This window comes from Condylura cristata, unplaced genomic scaffold, assembly GCF_000260355.1.
Source record: "Condylura cristata isolate star-nosed mole 26May11 unplaced genomic scaffold, ConCri1.0 scaffold00010, whole genome shotgun sequence".
NCBI classification, from domain to species: domain Eukaryota; kingdom Metazoa; phylum Chordata; class Mammalia; order Eulipotyphla; family Talpidae; genus Condylura; species Condylura cristata.
The window spans coordinates 6,084,785-6,101,103 of NW_004567111.1; the positions used below are offsets into that span (position 1 = coordinate 6,084,785).

General features: G+C 47.4%; 1 protein-coding gene across 1 annotated transcript in view; it reads right to left on the bottom strand.

The window, feature by feature from the left end:
• Positions 1 to 16,319, bottom strand: part of FARP1 (FERM, RhoGEF (ARHGEF) and pleckstrin domain protein 1 (chondrocyte-derived)) — a 225,041-nt gene that overhangs the window by 76,399 nt on the left and 132,323 nt on the right. The window contains exon 3 of the mRNA XM_004680293.2: positions 2,697 to 2,801. Within this exon, the coding sequence (XP_004680350.1) occupies positions 2,697 to 2,801 (105 nt within the window). The remainder of the gene's footprint in view (positions 1 to 2,696; positions 2,802 to 16,319) is intronic.

Consider the following 16,319-nt stretch of genomic DNA (forward strand, 5'->3'; position numbering starts at 1 on the left):
GCAAAGAAGTGTCCATTGTCAATTCAAAGAGCTTGGGTCAAAAGAATCTGTTGAGGGGCCAGGGAGTGACCCCCAGGGTGCAGCAGACCTCTCCTGACCCGCCCGCTGCTCCCCTCAGCAGTGTGTTTCAGTCAGTCGGCCTGTTCTGCTCCCAACTGTTTCTGGTGAATCCTCCCACCACCCGCACACCCCTGGCCTGTACCCCAGTTCTTTTATGCAAAATAAACAAATCTTTAAAGAATCTGGTTGTGCTGTAGCAGCTGGTGCAGCTGGACAGGGAGCGATTCTCAAAGTCTCAGGGCTCTGGCTGCTGCTAGTTTATGCTTTAGGAAGCAAAACTCCAGCTCAGCTGGAAGAGGGAAAGAGAGGCCAGGAAAAGTCCCATAACCTCACAGTAATTCAGGCAGGACTGTTAGAAATGATGACAGGGCCTCTCTCCCGGTGTTGGAGAATCACTGTTTTAACATAAAACACAGAGGGAGACGGTCTCCCCGAAATGCTGGTCATGCCCTACCTGCTCGTGTCCGAGTCTGGCTAGGCTGCTCACGTCTAATGGGTGGCAGTCACCACCTGCTACTTTCTAGCAAGTCTCTTCTACAGTATGACAGGTCACCAGACCCAGTGCAGGCTCACAGTCACTGTGAGAGGAATCTGTGAGTGTGGCACTAGATTAGAAAGGTATGTGCTGGATTGCCACATCAACAAGATGACAGGGAGGCGGGCAACACAACTTAACATCAGCAACGACGTAGACAAGGTGTGTGGAGGCAAGAAGAAGTCAAGGACATCATCTGCACCGGAGGGGTTAAGTCGCAGCTGCTTTCGGTAGCCACTGCAGCACGAGTTCGATCCCCGGCCAGGGAGGTGACCCACAGGGCGCAGCAGACCTCTCCTGGCTCACCCACTGTTCTCTCAGCAATGGATCTGTCTGTTCTGCTCCCCACTCTGTCTCTGGGGAATCTTCTCACCCCCCGCACCTCTGGCCTGCATCCCAGATCTTGCGTGCATAAATAAATAAGGTAAATCTTTAAAAAAAAAAAATGCATCCATAGTTCCCAACAAGTGGCTACAGAACTGAACCGAGGGGCTGAGAATATCAAATGCACAACAGATTCTATGACCTCACGTGAGAAGAATGAAACATATCTTATTCATAGCTTTTTAGACTGGTTACATGTTCAAGTAATATTTTAGGGTATTTTTGATTAAATTTACTTCTAAAGGAATGTTACTTTTAGACCCTTTGTGCCATAATTTCCAGGAGCTTGAGCGTCACACGCAGCGCCTAGTGCACTTGCCCTGGTGCCAACAGTGTAGGGCGCCCTTCGAGGCCCAGCTGGCTGCTAACACAGCTTCTTGCCTCTCGCTTACGTCACCAGAGCCCTCCTCAACTCCAGCCTGATTTGCAGACCTAGGAACAGTCTACATTCTGGTCTTTGTGTATGGGGTGTCCTCTCACTCCAGAACATTCTCTCTATGCAGTCACCAACTCCTGGTATCATGAGAGACCAGGGGTCTCTTTGTGGAGGGTCATAAATGTGGCTTTTGTCCCCACTGCCCAGTGCATGTGGCCTCCACAGACTGTTACCTGCCTTTCCTGGCTGCTGGCTGGAGACCTGAGGTCTCCTTGGGTCACACATTCTCTGCACCTTACTATTTTTGGATTCTCAGCACAGGCGCTCAAAAAGCCAAAGTCCTGGGTGTATACTCCATGAAAGAGCAAACTGAGATGCAGTCAGTGTACCTATAGCCTGAAGCTAGATGCAGACCGGATACAACCTACAGATGCAGACCGGATACAACCTACAGAAGGTGCCATCAACCAAAAGACGACCAGTGACCGTTCATTGTACTTTAAATGTTGAGTTCACATGAGTGACGCCTTTAAAAAGCTGTCAACTTAAAAAGGCTGAGCCCTGGGCCCTCCCTGGTGGCGCAGCGGGTTAAAGCACAGCACTAAGAAGTCAAAGCCACTTCCGCATGCGTTCGATCCCCGCCTGCCCCGGAGGTGACCACATGGCGTGACAGACCTCTCCTGACCCGCCCGCTGCTCCCCTCAGCAGTGTACTTCATCGATCTGCCTGTTCTGCTCCCCACTCTGTCTCTGGTGAAGCCTCTCACCCTCCGCATCTCTGACCTGTACCCCAGTTCTGTATGAATAAATAAATAAATCTAAAAAAAAAAAAAAAAAAAAAAGGCTGAGCCCATTGACAAGGAATTCCATGCCTTTGGATCTGAAAACGGAAACACTTGGTCAGGAGTGCGAGCATGACCTAGAATGCACTAGAATGTTCACTGCAGCATGATTTGTGGTGGCAGAAGATCCAGGGCAGGGGCACGGGCCACGGATTCCTGTTTCCTTGCTTTCCTGTTCCAAGTACCTGTGTCTGCACATACATGTATGCAGCCTCTTAACACAGAACTGGTGATGGCGGCTCCTGGGAGCGTGGAAGGGGACGAGGCTCGAGAGGCTGCGTGCGTCTGCCTGAGCATGTACCGGACACGCACGGCACCTTCAAAGACAGGTGACGGCCAGCTGGTGCTTTTCTTCTACTTCTGTGTAGTTAAGGAAAGGCGCCCCTTTCTCGTTCCTCTTTCTCCCTTTCACGTCCTCCCCCCTTTCCTTGGGGAAAGGACCATCCCTTCTCCCAAGACCAACAGAGGACAAATGGCAACATTCAGTTGTGGTCACCTACCGTGATCTTTTTATGGTCGGGAAACTCGAGGCCAAAATAGTCGCCCTCCACGAGGTTGAGGTGGTTGCAAACAGCATCCAGCAACACTTTCCCGGGGGCTCTTTGCTGGGAACACAAAGAGCAGAAGTTAGACCCTGTGGGACAGGCAGCAAAGGCGACAGACACCACAGTGAGCCTCGTCACTCCCGTCCCTGAGACTTCCAGGCACTGCTGCTCCTGTCCCACATCCAAATACCCAGACTCACTTCCGATCCTTCATGCTGTTCTCACACTCAGCTGCTAAAATGTCACCTTCTCCCCACCGGGGGTCCTGTGGTACCCCCTCTGTTTTACAACAATAGACTTTAATTGCTACAATAATTTTTAAAGGGGCCACAGACAGTTGATTTCACCTTTGTACAGTGCAGGTGGGACTACAAATTTGTACAACCTAATTAGGGAGAGCAGGGTGGAGAGTTCCTGCAAGTAGAAATGAAAGACAGCCTATCTCACTTCTGGGTATTTATTAAAAAAACAAAGAAACGCTGATTTGAAGAGACAGATATAACACCAAATTTATTGTAGCCTTATTTATCTGATATATGTACACAGTGGAATATTATGCAGCAATAAAAAGATGAAACCCTGCTATTTGTAATAACATGAATGGCTCTTAAGGGCCATTATGCTCAGTTAAATTAGTCATACAGAGAAAGACTAACACAGTATAGTTTCACTGATGTGTTTTATACAGAAACCTACTGGATGATTAAATAAACTTTTAGAATATTGACAACTTAGAAGGAAGAAGAGTAGGTAAAGTGGATGAAAGAGGTCAATTGTATAGAGAAGGACAGAACTGGAATTTTAGTGAATTGAATATAGAATACGCAGACAATTTTTAATATTGCAGTTGACATTAAGTTATACCATATTCTATCGAAAACAGGTAATCCAGAGAGCGGCCACCTCTCTCTCCCACCACATACACAGTGTCTTTAGATTAATCTCTTGTGAAAGTGAGGGCCCCTTGTTGCAATTATTGAGCGAGTGCCAACAGACTATTCTCCCCCTAAATCCCTACTCTGTTAGCATTCACACTGTGTTGTGGAGTTCTGTGGGTTTTGACAAATACATAACATGCTGAATCTACCAAACAGGGCCACACAAGGTAGTTTCACCATCCTGAAAAGTCCAATGTTTTGCACCTGTTCAACCCTCACCACCTTCATGAACCCCCAGAAACTGCTGTTACTTTTTTTTTTCACTATTTCTATAGTTTTGCCTTTTCCAAAATGCCATATAACTGGAATCACATATATGCAGATTTTTCAGACTGCTTTCTTTCACTTGGCAGTGTATACTTAAGGTTCTTTACTGTCTTTTCACCACTTGACAGTCCATTTGTTTTTCGTTGCAGAATAACATTCCCTGACAAAGGTGGGCCACAGATTATCTGTCCACTGACTGAAAGACACGCTGGTTGCTCAGATTTGCAGCATTGAATCTGCTATCACCATCTGATGTGCAAGTTTTGAGAGGACATGACATTCTCTGCTGTAACCCCGTGGCCCTCATGTGGCAGTTGGAAACTGTCCCTGGCTTTTCTCCTCCTTTACAAATATGGCAGGATTTCCAACTCGTTTCTCAAAGTTCCTACCACACCTGTGTGGATTTGACTGCACACACTAGACATCAAGGCCCTATAACAATCCCCCACCCCAGTGCCTAAAACCCAGCGAACTATGTTAAAACGAATGCATGAATAATCAAGGAACTCTACTGTGCTATGTATTAAGCAACTATGATCCTGCGCTGCAGTTCAGTTTTGGTGCTCACTCACCTTCATATTTCAAACGCCTAGCAGAGCACCTGGAGATTGACCAAAGTCTGCTGAAAGCAATGCCACACATGTTGAATCTATAGGGGATGGGAATATGCTTAAAAGAACCCCATTCTGGGCCCTCCCTGGCGGTGCAGCGGGTTAAAGCACAGCACTAAGAAGCTGAAACCACTTCCGCATGAGTTTGATTCCCACCTGCCCCGGACGTGACCACATGGCATGGCAGACCTCTCCTAACCCACCCGCTGCTCCCCTCAGCAGTGTATTTCATTGATCTGCCTATTCTGCTCCCCACTCTGTCTCTGGTGAAGTCTTTCGCCACCCCTGAGTCTCTGGCCTGTACCCCAGTTCTGTATGCACAAATAAACAAATCTTTAAAAAACAACAACAACAACAACAACAACCCCCATTCCTACCCTCAAAGCTTAGAAACACATGCCTTGGTTTCTCTTCACTCACTGGTGGGTTCCTAGTAAATGGACCTGGGCTGCTGGACAAACCAAAGTCCTCTGAACACACTGCACCTGTAGTTAGTCCCTGATTCCTTGCTTCCTCCTTTTCGCTGATAAGAACAGAGCATTTAGGACCAATTAGGACTCCAGAGCCACAGCCAGAAGAGCTCTGTGATGGGCATGACCACCAGCCACCCCAGTCTGGCCCAAGGAGCCCCCAAATGCCACGGTCTCTGGAGGGAAAGCATGTCTATTTTTTCTTTAAAAAGATTCATTCATTCATTCATTCATTCATTCATTCATTCATTCATTCACACAGAACTGGGGTGCACGCCAGAGGTATAGGGGCAGTGAAAGGCTTCTCAAGAGACAGAGTGGGGAGCAGAACTGGCAGACTGATGAAGTCCACTGCTGAGGGGAGCAGCGGGCGGGTCAGGAGAGGTCTGCCTCACCCTATGGGTCACCTCTGTGGTGGGGATCGAACTCACATTGAAGTGGCTGGCTGTGGCCAGCTTGCTGTGCTGTGCCCTAACCCATGGTACCACCAGGGAGGGCCACATGTCTATTTTTAAGTGGAGGTCACCTAAGGCTCCCCTAGTCGTCCTCACTGACCTCCGAAAGGTGTTCACAGTTCTCTAAAAGACACTTGCTCATGAATGAGTCCAAGCTCACAGGCTCTAGGCTTTGCAGGCTTGGCCTCAGGGCCACTGGTAGTTAACGGTTTTGATGGTGTGTCATCCCCAAGTTATTAGGGAAGCCCATTTTCTGTAGCATAGACACACCCCCACATGCATTTGCATTTCAATAGTGGGCTTAAGAACCCGTAAAAATAAGCGTTGAAAACCTTATTTTTTCACAGTCACGTGCCCTACTCAATCCACATTGGAGAATTCATCCACCCGCTAGATCTCACTTCAGGGTGTTTATCCAACATGGCCCCTGGGTGCATGTTCTCACTCCTGGCTCCAAAGAGTTTTGGGAAGAAGTAGAGCCTTTGTCTCTGCCCAGGAAATCTGCAGACATTAATAAGAACATCATAAAAAATGGGTCGGGAATAAAGCGTGCAGAAGAATCCCTAAATCATCAGATTCTTTAAAGAGAAGATCACACTCCCACTGCACTCGTCCTTCTCACCATTCTGCACATTTCCTACTTGTTACAAGCGCACCGCCCATTACATGGCCAGCTGGCAGGCGCTCGCCATTCCCTGCATTTCCTGAACAAAGTGAATTCGATAACTTTAACTAGATTGACAGTCTGCGAAGTCAGACTTTACAAACCAAGGCTGGACGTCTAAACAAGTAAAAAAAAAAATCAATCTACAATGGCTGTCTCAATGGACACGCTGTGAACCCGGTTCGGCACCACGCCGAGCGTCCCGGGCAGTCAGCACGGGAATTACCGAGACATCTGCCAAGGTCCTGAACACATTTGGTAACACGAGATGTTGGACTAACAAATACATGCTCTAAAGCTGGTCTCAATTCTTAAATTCCACAAATTTTATTGCTTTGTACAAACGCTTTCTACAAAATGACCAGTCTAAGATGCCCAATTTTCACGTAGGAGAAGCCCATGGGGAGTGTGAAGGGTAGGACAGCCCCTGTAACCCACGCACGAAGCAGAGGCCCATGAAGCACTGCGTGGGTGCCCAGGGTGTGGGTGCCCGGGGTGTGGCTACAGCTGGGACATGGGGCGAGCCGGCGGCGGCATCACGCCGAGTATTTACGGCGACCCAAACGCCCCCACGCAGCCTCTCCACCGCCGTCTCACGGATGCATGGCACAGAAACAGGCTCCAGGCTCCAGGCCCCAGGCACCGAGCATTTTGTCCTCGTACTTTAAGGAAAACGAACCCTTTCTTCCTTAAGACAGATTGACGTGTTCTACCCACCTGCAACCGCAAGTTTGCACTGGTCTCCACAAATTTTTTCAGCTTCATGCTAAAAAGTACTTCGGGGTCCCTCCCTGGTGGCGCAGTGGGTTTAAATGCAGCACTGCGAAGCTGGCCAGCACCCCTGCACTTCTGGCCTGTACCCAGGTCTGTGTGCATCAATAAATAAATTCCTATTGCAGAGTAGTCACACACGACTCTGAACATACTTCAGGCCGCTAATCACGGCAAGTGCTAAGCTGTATCTACTTCCCCACACAGAAAACGCAAAACAGGAAGACAAAGTCACCAAGGATGGAGAGCACAGCTGTGGATGGCTGGCGAGGGTTACTCACAAGAGTCAGTTTGAACTATTTTTAAGAACAAGAAATGCAAGCAGCTTTTTTGTCTTTTACATTAGCTCCTAGAAAAAAATCTAAGGGTAGGACCCAGGTCAAGGGAAGCATCCCGGGAAGCCCCCATTGGGTATCAAATGCGAGCAATAAATGTTTGCTACTACTTCTCTGTACAAAGAGCTCTTTCCCTGTCTGGTGGGGGGAAAGGTTTAACGTGAAAGTCACAGAAATCACCAGAAGAAATCACCATTGTGTGCACTGAGGAAGGCTGTGCAATGGATACCACGCCGGAGGCCACAAAGTCCCTGGCCCCTGACCACTGAAAAATGGTCTGTAAGTCAGTCAATGGCACTCAACTGAAGGAAAAGGTGGCCACGGCACAGAGGCAGGCTGGGAGGCCACAAAGACCCTGAAGAGAGATTGGGGTAGAAGTATTTGCTCCAAAAGTAACTTGCTTTAAGATACATCCCCCAACACACACAAGTCCACACATTTCATATGCAAAACTGCACAAAACACATCCAGGGACAGAAAGCCAAGTTGCATGGTCATGACTGGAGAGCCCGGCTTTGTGAGAGGCAGCGTGTCACAAACGCTTTTCCTAACCGCTCTCCCTTGGTCTCTAAGAAACAGTGAATCTGTCAGTCTTGCTTAAAATCTTCTGGAAGTGCACTCCTTACAGAAAAGAAGCCCAAGAGTAATCATCGGTTCTATTCCCGAGAACAAGTCAGTGATTAGTGAAATTACACAATCAAATTTTTATCAGTCTTTCTGACTGGCTACTCCTAGCCAGGCTCCCAACGGCATTTGAATTTTACTGCCGCACACAAGGGAGCTGGCTGATTTCAGGCTGTAGGCCTTAAGTGTTTTCTCCATTGTGAAATGGTTTTTCATGAAATCCTATAAAATTAACTTTTAGGAGGAGGCTTACATTCTTAGGGATGTCTGGCACTGGAGTGTGGGATAATAAATAGTGGGAACATTCACATACAGCTTTAAGCCACTAAAACTTGTGAATCAAAGTTCTTCAGTTTATTGTGCTTTAAAATGTCTGTGCCTGCAGGTCATTTCTATTACATCAAGTTTTATGCACGAGTATTTGCTTTCTGCCCCCCAAAGAAAGAAAGACACAATTCTTGGTGTAGGGTGCGGTCTAGTCTCCTCCAGCTTCTCCCCACCCCCTCAGGGGGTATGAATGAATAATCACATACTTGTTACCAGCTAAGGGTCTGCCTTTCTAAAATAATCTGGGAGACAGTGATCTATAAAGATAACTCTGACCAGGTGCAGAGAATTTGCATGGGATGAGATTTCAGAGCGGTGTTATTTTGTTCTGTTTTGGGATTACTGTAACCATGACAACCTGGGCTTGCTCTTTTCCAGCAGAACCAGCTGGCCTCTCTCCAAGGCCCCCTCTGCCTACCATTCATATTACTAAAATATCGCTCAAGATCCGATCACCCGGGAATCCTCAACACGTTGCGCTCAGGGCATTAGAATCTTGCAGGTTTCTTCAAAGCACTGGCAACTTCTGTGCAGAAGGGTAGACAGGTTAGTAATGGGCATGAGGAGCCATGCGCTGGGCAAGACGAATAGTCATGGGGGGCAAGTGCCTGTTTGAGTTGTGGGTAGAGAAAAAGAATCAGCTAAATTAGCATATATGGTTAAGTCACATGGGTTAGAGAGATGAAGGGGAGGGAGGAGGCAAGGAGAGAGACAAAGAAGTGGAGAGAGGAGGAGAGAAGCAGAAGCAAAAACAGGAAGGGCCAGTGGAGGGAAACTGAGACACAGAGAAGGCGGGGAGGGGGAGGAGCGAGGGGAAGTCGGAGGGGAGGAGGGAGGAGGACGCCAGCAGAGTGCTCCCGCCTATGGGGCGCTAATTCTCTGGGTCAGAGCTCACCCCTATAACCTCACTTGAGTTTTCATTTCTTCCTGACTCTGAAAAGAGCCAAGCTGAGGCTCAGCACTTCAACACACGAACCTTGAGGGCACACAGTTCCGTCTCAGCACATGGAGTGGCACAAGCACCAGCTATTACCACCTGCCCCCAGGATCAGCGTGAGGGTGGGTGAAGAGTGCAACAATGGCCAGCGTCCGGCCTGGGACACAAGTTCCCTGCTGGTGGCTGTGCTTCAAGCATGCGCACATGTCAACTGCGGAGCAAATGGCGGGACATAGGTGACCATGGAGAAGGTGCGCGATTTTCCTGGACGCTTTAGCACAAGACGACTCCCAGGCTAGGCTGAAGATGAACAATGAAAAGAACACCTGCTTGTAGCCAAGTAGGGCAGAAAGAAGATATGAGACTCACCTCCACCCAGGAACCCCCTTTAAAAAAAAAAAAAAAGCAGCAACAAACGAAAAATTAGAATCAATGAGAAAACAGAGAATGGAAGAAATGAGATGGAACAGCAGGTGAGAGATACCCCTTACATTCGAGAAGATGACAGCGAGGAACGCTGGGTTCTTATTACAGAGCAGGGGGGAAGAGTCAGCCCCTGGAAGCAGCCAAATTTCACAGAATTCCCCCAAAAGACCAGGGTAGAGTAAGTAACACAGAGAAGTACTGCCATTTGTAACCGCACATAGCTGAGAGTTTAGAACTTAAAAAAAAAGATTATAATAAGAAAAATGTGGATAATAAGAGCTTTTAGAAATAAAAAACATAACACAGCAGAAGTGAAAATTTTACTGGATGAGCTTAAAGTGAGAGCCGCCCGCCCGGGGAGCTGAAGGAAAGGAGGCGGCGACTTCGGCATGTGGGGGTGGGTGGGAGGCGGCAGGCTCCGTGCAGGCACAGCCCAAGTGGGCCACGTGGCTGCCAGGCAGAAAGGCCCCAGAGGAAAGGAAATTCTGCAAGAATGGTATAAGGGAATAGTCCAACCTGGAGAGTGAAAAGGGCCGGCCAACTAGCTCACAGAATCCGAGCAGAGCCCTTTTCAGGGCAAATTATGGGACCGAAGGAATGAAGAGACTCTCAAAAGTTAAGAGCGACAAAGGCAAAGGCCAATGAATCCACGGGGCAAAGGACCTTTGCAAGTCCCTGGCACTTTCCCTTCGTGGACTTCAGTGTGATCGCTGTGAGCTGCTGGGAAATCAACCCTGGAGGCCGGATTCAAGTGCTGGGGAGAGGCCACCCCAATTTTTAAAGGGTCCAACACTTGGGGACATCAACCACCCAACTGAGCTAATGCCCTGGACGCGCCAGGCTGCAGGACAATGGACTAGCCAAGACCACCCCTGCCCAGAGAATCTGCTCCCCCAGGCCTTCACCTCCACTTCCTGCTCATCCCTTTCAAGACCTACACCTGTCATCTGATGACTCAAGCAGGTCTGGAAAAGGCTGCAGATGAAATGCGGCGAAGGAGCCGGTGCTCTGACATGCCACATGGAACTGGAGGACAAAGCTGGGATGCAGGACAGGTAAGCTGAAAGTTAGTGCAGCCCCTGCAGGAGGGGTGAGACCCTGCAAGCGGGGCAGACACTTGAGCTGCCAAGGGCAAGACTCCTTGGTTGCCAAGGGAATGGAAGTGCAGAAATGTGAGCAGTTTCTCCATGGGTGCACCTGCAAGTGACCCTGCCCTCCCACAAACCTCCTATCTTTCACCCCAAGGCAGGGCCACCCTGGCGCCTCGGCTTCCTTTTGGAGAATGAACCAGCTCAGAGCCGTGGGCATCGAATGACTTAGTATATTCACTCTCCACTCTCCACCGGACGATCTTGGGGAGGAAGACCACGACAAGGAGCGGGGAGTGGCTTCAAAGTCCACCCTGAACTGAGTGGTGGCTTTACCAGTGCACAGTGTGGCCCCTGCTGCTGAGAAATGACGTGCAGAATAAAGCAACTACCTCTTTAAAATCAAAATGCGAGGACCTGGACCTGGTTTTCATGGGGGAGGCGGCGGCTGAACGCTCAGCCCTTGTTCCACAACACCAGGATTCTTCTTCTCGCTGTGGCTCCAGGGTGGCCCCGCCGTCTGTGAGGACACACTGTGTCCCTTGTTCCCCTCGGCACTGCGCCCCAGGCTTCAGCGCACTCACTAAACACACTTCAGATTGGGTTTCAGTGCCCCTGACTCTCGGCCTGGAGGAGAATGAGCCCTTTCAGCAACCTCACTGTAGCTTAGCTGCGTTATAACCACGGTGTCATGAACACAGGGCTCCCTTCTTCCTCCCCCCAAGACTGTGTGTGCCATGTGAATGTGTGTTTGTGCAGGCCGTGGGGGATTGCCGTTGCTTTCTTGCAAACCTGTCGGGCATAAGCAACAGGAGAAAACTGTCTATGGGAATTCAGCTCTTCATAAAGCTGGGTTTGTCTGTTCAGAACTGGAGTGATTCATTGTCTTTGGATCACGCTTAGAAGAGGCTGAATACAAAATTCCAAAATTTACTAAAATAAAAACCTTGCCTGACATTTTGGAACTTTAAATATCCATTAGGCAAGGAAGAAAAGATCACACAAATCATGAATAAGGCGAGTGTGAAGCACCCCAGGGAAGATCACACCCTTTCCAGCAATAGTTAAAGGCCTGCATTTTGCTTGTGTCTATTTAGCTTGGCACGGTGCTCCCTGGGCTCGACAGTCTAGTTAAGTCTCAAATATGCATTCAGGCTGCAGTGCCTGACTTTTCGGAAATTACACCTGATATCATACACTTGGCCTCCAAAATTATTACCCCAAAGGAAAGTGGAAAACAGGTATTTTATTGAATTTTGCATTTGAACAGAAAGGCTAAGACTTCATTAAACGAAGTCACCCAGTAACCTGTACGATCCCTGGTCTCATCATTTCTTCATGTGCAGACAAAGCCCTACCTTGTTTGGAAACACAGATTTCTCCCTAAGCACCAACTCCAACGCTCTTGGAGAATCTCCAAGAATATTACATGAAAGAAAAATTATTCTTAATGTTTACACATTGAACAGAAACCATTTCTAATGTTTTTCTATTAGTCTGTATGGAGAATGGGAACATTTTCTCAATCCTTAATAGGAATTTTTAAATTATTTTTATGCATAAGCCTTTAAAATTAAAAACACATAAATCCGGTTAAAGTGTGAACACACGGTGTTGAGGATCCTTTAGAAATTCTTGTCCATGCGTCACCAGAAAGTAACCCCCACACACCCAACACACACACTTTTTTTAAAATGTACTTTTCAGTTTAGTATCTGTTAACAGGGCACAGGCTGTGCGCCACTTGGATGTGCGCACAGGCTCCAGATTTGGGTTAGTGTGTCTGCAAGGAGGGCCGAGTTCTTGCTAGAGTTAGGGCTGCTTTCCCTGGAAACTGGACAGCTCAAGCGAATCTAAGCGCATAGGCTCCAAATACAGGGAAGAAATGTGCTAATCGGTGTAAAACAGAAAGAGAGAGCCAAAGGGAGACCACCAAAGACGGGCGGGGCGGGGGTGGGAAGTCACCATTGATGGGCTTGGATTCGGTCTGGGGAGATGCAGACGGGTGAACGGATGGAATCAAGAACTGCACAGCCCTGTGAATGTACTTACTGTCGGAGGGTGAATTTTATGGCATGTACATTTTACTACCCACCCACCCCCCAAAAAAGGAGAGAAGATATACGCAAAAGGCCCCTCTGAACATGCTACAGTGGTTTACCACTATAGCCAGAGTTCAAGCCCCCGCTAGGGAGCTGACCCACAAATGGTGCAGCAAATCTCTCCTCACCCGCTGCTCCCCGCAGCAGTGTGCTTCGTCAGTCAGCCCGTTCTGCTCCCCACTCTGTCTCTGGAGAATTCTCTCACTACCACCCAACCTCTGGCTTACACCCCAGTTCTTCTATGAAAATAATAAATAAAACCTTCAAAAAAATAAGTAAAAATGGAATTACATTGAAAAATATATAAGCAAAAATGCTGATCATCTACTGAGGAGACGGGTAAACGTATGGCGGTGGAAGGGTAAGAAAAAAATCAAGCACTACAGAAAGTATTTTCATTATAAAGAAATCAGAGGAAAACCTGACGTTTGTGCCATTTTCAATGGGTGCGGCTATTACTGTTAGGTATAAAAATGTGTGAAATTTTATTTAGAACAGCACAGACTCAGAGAAGGCAGGAGTTCTAAGTCATCCGATGTGACTTTACGCCTGTCTTGTCACTCATCAGCTGTGCGGCCTGGGGATGTTATGTGGCCTGGCCCGCATTGGTTTTTCCATCAGAACAATGGGATAATGACAACTCCTTAAACAGTGGTTGTGAAAATAAAAGAACAGAACATATAAAGTACCAAACACCAGGTCAGAATTTAGCTGGTAATCAAAGAAATCACAGTTAACCAGTCTACTTCATTTTTGGCTGTAACATTTTCTAAGTTACCTCAAACTTTAGGTAGCTATGAGAGCTCCTTGAGCATTTTTAAGTCTTTAGCCACTGCAAAATAAAGCCTATACTTTCCCTTAGGTTCTAGTGTCTTCTAATGAGGGGTTGGGAAATGAGATAATGGATATGAGGAAGGAAGGAGAAAATAAAGTCTGTGATTTACTAGAAAAACCAGAAAAAAGCAAACAGATTATATGAGCTCATTACTGATGAGAGCCTTTTCCCGCCCACAACTTGCTAGAATGAGACAAAATAAAGAAAGCACCTAGATCCTAGACTTAGGTAAAGCAACTCATGAATAAGTGTATGACAAAAAATCATGTCCAAAAATACTGAATGTCTACTGGGAGGACTGAAAGAGCATACGGAAACAAATTTGCCCCTTAACTGCAGTATCAGACAATAAACTCCTTGGTGTTAATAAACCACAGTGCTGACAAACTGGATCATTTTGCACGGCTTACATTACACATAGTTAATGTGAGTTCTTACAAATTTAATATAAAGGAACGCAGATCAATAGCTAGGCTTCAATTAAGGAGTGAACTCTAGTATAGCTCTGAAATTCAGGTTTACTTCAAAACTTAAAATCATTCACATCCTTGCACCCCACACACAAAGGACCCCTTGGGGCCCGTTAGGTGTATGAACAGTCTGGAAAAGTTTTCCCCAGGATGATTCACACACTCACAGATACTCACACTCTCACTCGCATACACACTCACATATCCCATAGATCTCAAGAGCTCGAAAACCAGTTTTCATGACATTCTTTTCTATTTCATCAGTTGAATTCATCTGAAGATTTTCCATGACCATTTCCTTGTATTTCTCTGCTGCCTATGATGTCTGCCCCTTAGAATCACCATCTGACTAGCTGGGTTGTTTCCAAACAGCTTGCAGGTTAGCTCTGTCAGAGTTAACAACTGTTTTCTGAGGTGCCTTGTCTTCCATTCAGAACTCAGAGCAAATCTTAACCTTGGAAAACAAGGCCACAGGTGATCAGCAGCACCCTTCCGCATCCAGCTGAGCTGCTAGCTGACAGTGCACTCTTAGTGCCTGGGGCTCAGGTTCAAAGGCTCACTGGGCTGGATTTACCCAGCATACACTGGCCTCAGGACCTTTGTTCTAGCTGCTTCCTGCCTGGAAGGCACTCTCCCTGGAAATCTTCATGGAAAATTCCCTCACCTTCAAATCTTTGCACAAATGTCAGCTTCTGTGAAAACAAAGTGTTGTTCTCTCTGCTTTCAAGACACCATTAGTCCAAATTGCTGCATCTCACTGGAGTAAGAGAGAATGAGAATGAATTTGTCTATGAAAATAAGTGGCCAAAGAATTTGGAGAAAGACAGCAGACGAGAGGGAGGGGAGGTGGGTTTAATAGGTACCGAGTTCAGTTTTGCAAAATGGAAAAGTTCTGACACTCTCATTAACACTGCGAACACACTTAACTGCACACATAAAAATGAGTAAGAAGGTTGAATTTTATGTGTATTTTAACCATAATTTCAAAAAGAAGAAAAAGCAAGGAAGACTCAACCTCCAAGTCTGGAAATGGGGACCTTTCCCTGGTGACACTATGGGCCAGACTGCTATACTGTAATGGGGAAGGGGGTCCCCAGGAAAAAGGCAAGTTCCAGGTTCCCTCCCCCATCCAAAAGAGGATGGAGCTGAGCAGGGAGAAGAGGAATCTGGAGAGAATACTGAGGAAGGCAGTAGGATGGAGCCAGAAGGAGACCTGAGGGAGGCACGTGGAGCAGAGACAGGTGAAGAAGCGGCTCTTGTTTCCTGGCCCTGGACTGGGTGACGCAGATGTGGGTGAGAGACCGGTGGGGAGGTGACTGTGGCAGCGTTTATCTTGATTTTGATGTTGCTCTTCTCCTCCCAGACTGGTCTGGCCGTTGCTGACCCTTTTCTATGGGTCCCGGCCACAAGGTGCTTTACACTTGCAGCAGGCTTTTGGGCCTTGCTCTGGGCCAGTCCCTTTTGGGTGGACTTTTACCCAGAGGGGATGGGCCACTGGGTGTTTGATTTAGAAACTATATTCTTTTCTGCACTGCACACGCATTGCATTAAAGTTCCTTTCCATGAAAGGGTTTATCTGTTTTGACTTGATGTGGCAGATGGAAGAACCTATTTAGAGTGGGCCGATTTGGGAGTCCTGGGGTGCCCTCTCCCTGCCCTGTAACAGTATTAACTGCAACAACAGAAACCTAAAGCAGACTTCAGACTCCAGGGATGTGCAACTGGAGTGTTCTGGGTGTATATATTCATTACAAAGTACAACAAACACTCCCGTCTTTATGCTTGTTCTCATTCATTTTCCAAAGCAGACCTCTACTGACAGATTGCCCACTGGAAAAAATTCAAAATCATTTATTGTATCGTTATCATCTCCATTTTTCACTCAATGTACCACCCAGCCTGTCAAGCAACCTAGGAAGCTCAGTGACAAGACAGGTTTTGTTTTTCCGGCAAAAGTACCCTGCGGCTGTCCCAGGCTCTGAGGAACAGGGGGCTTCCGCAGCAGGGTGGTTTCACTACTTCTATTTTCAAACAGGAGATGTGACTCTAAGCAGCTCACAGTCTTAAACCAACTCCTGAAACCACAAATTCCTGCTTCACTGACTGCTCGCTAAGAACCAAACTGGAGAAACTACCAAATGCTAAGACACATGTTGAGAAATGATGGGAGCGTGTGAAGGGGGTTCACACGGGCCTGACACGCGTCACTCAGAGTTCCAGAACTCCACTCTGCGTTCACAAGGATGAGCCAGGACTGA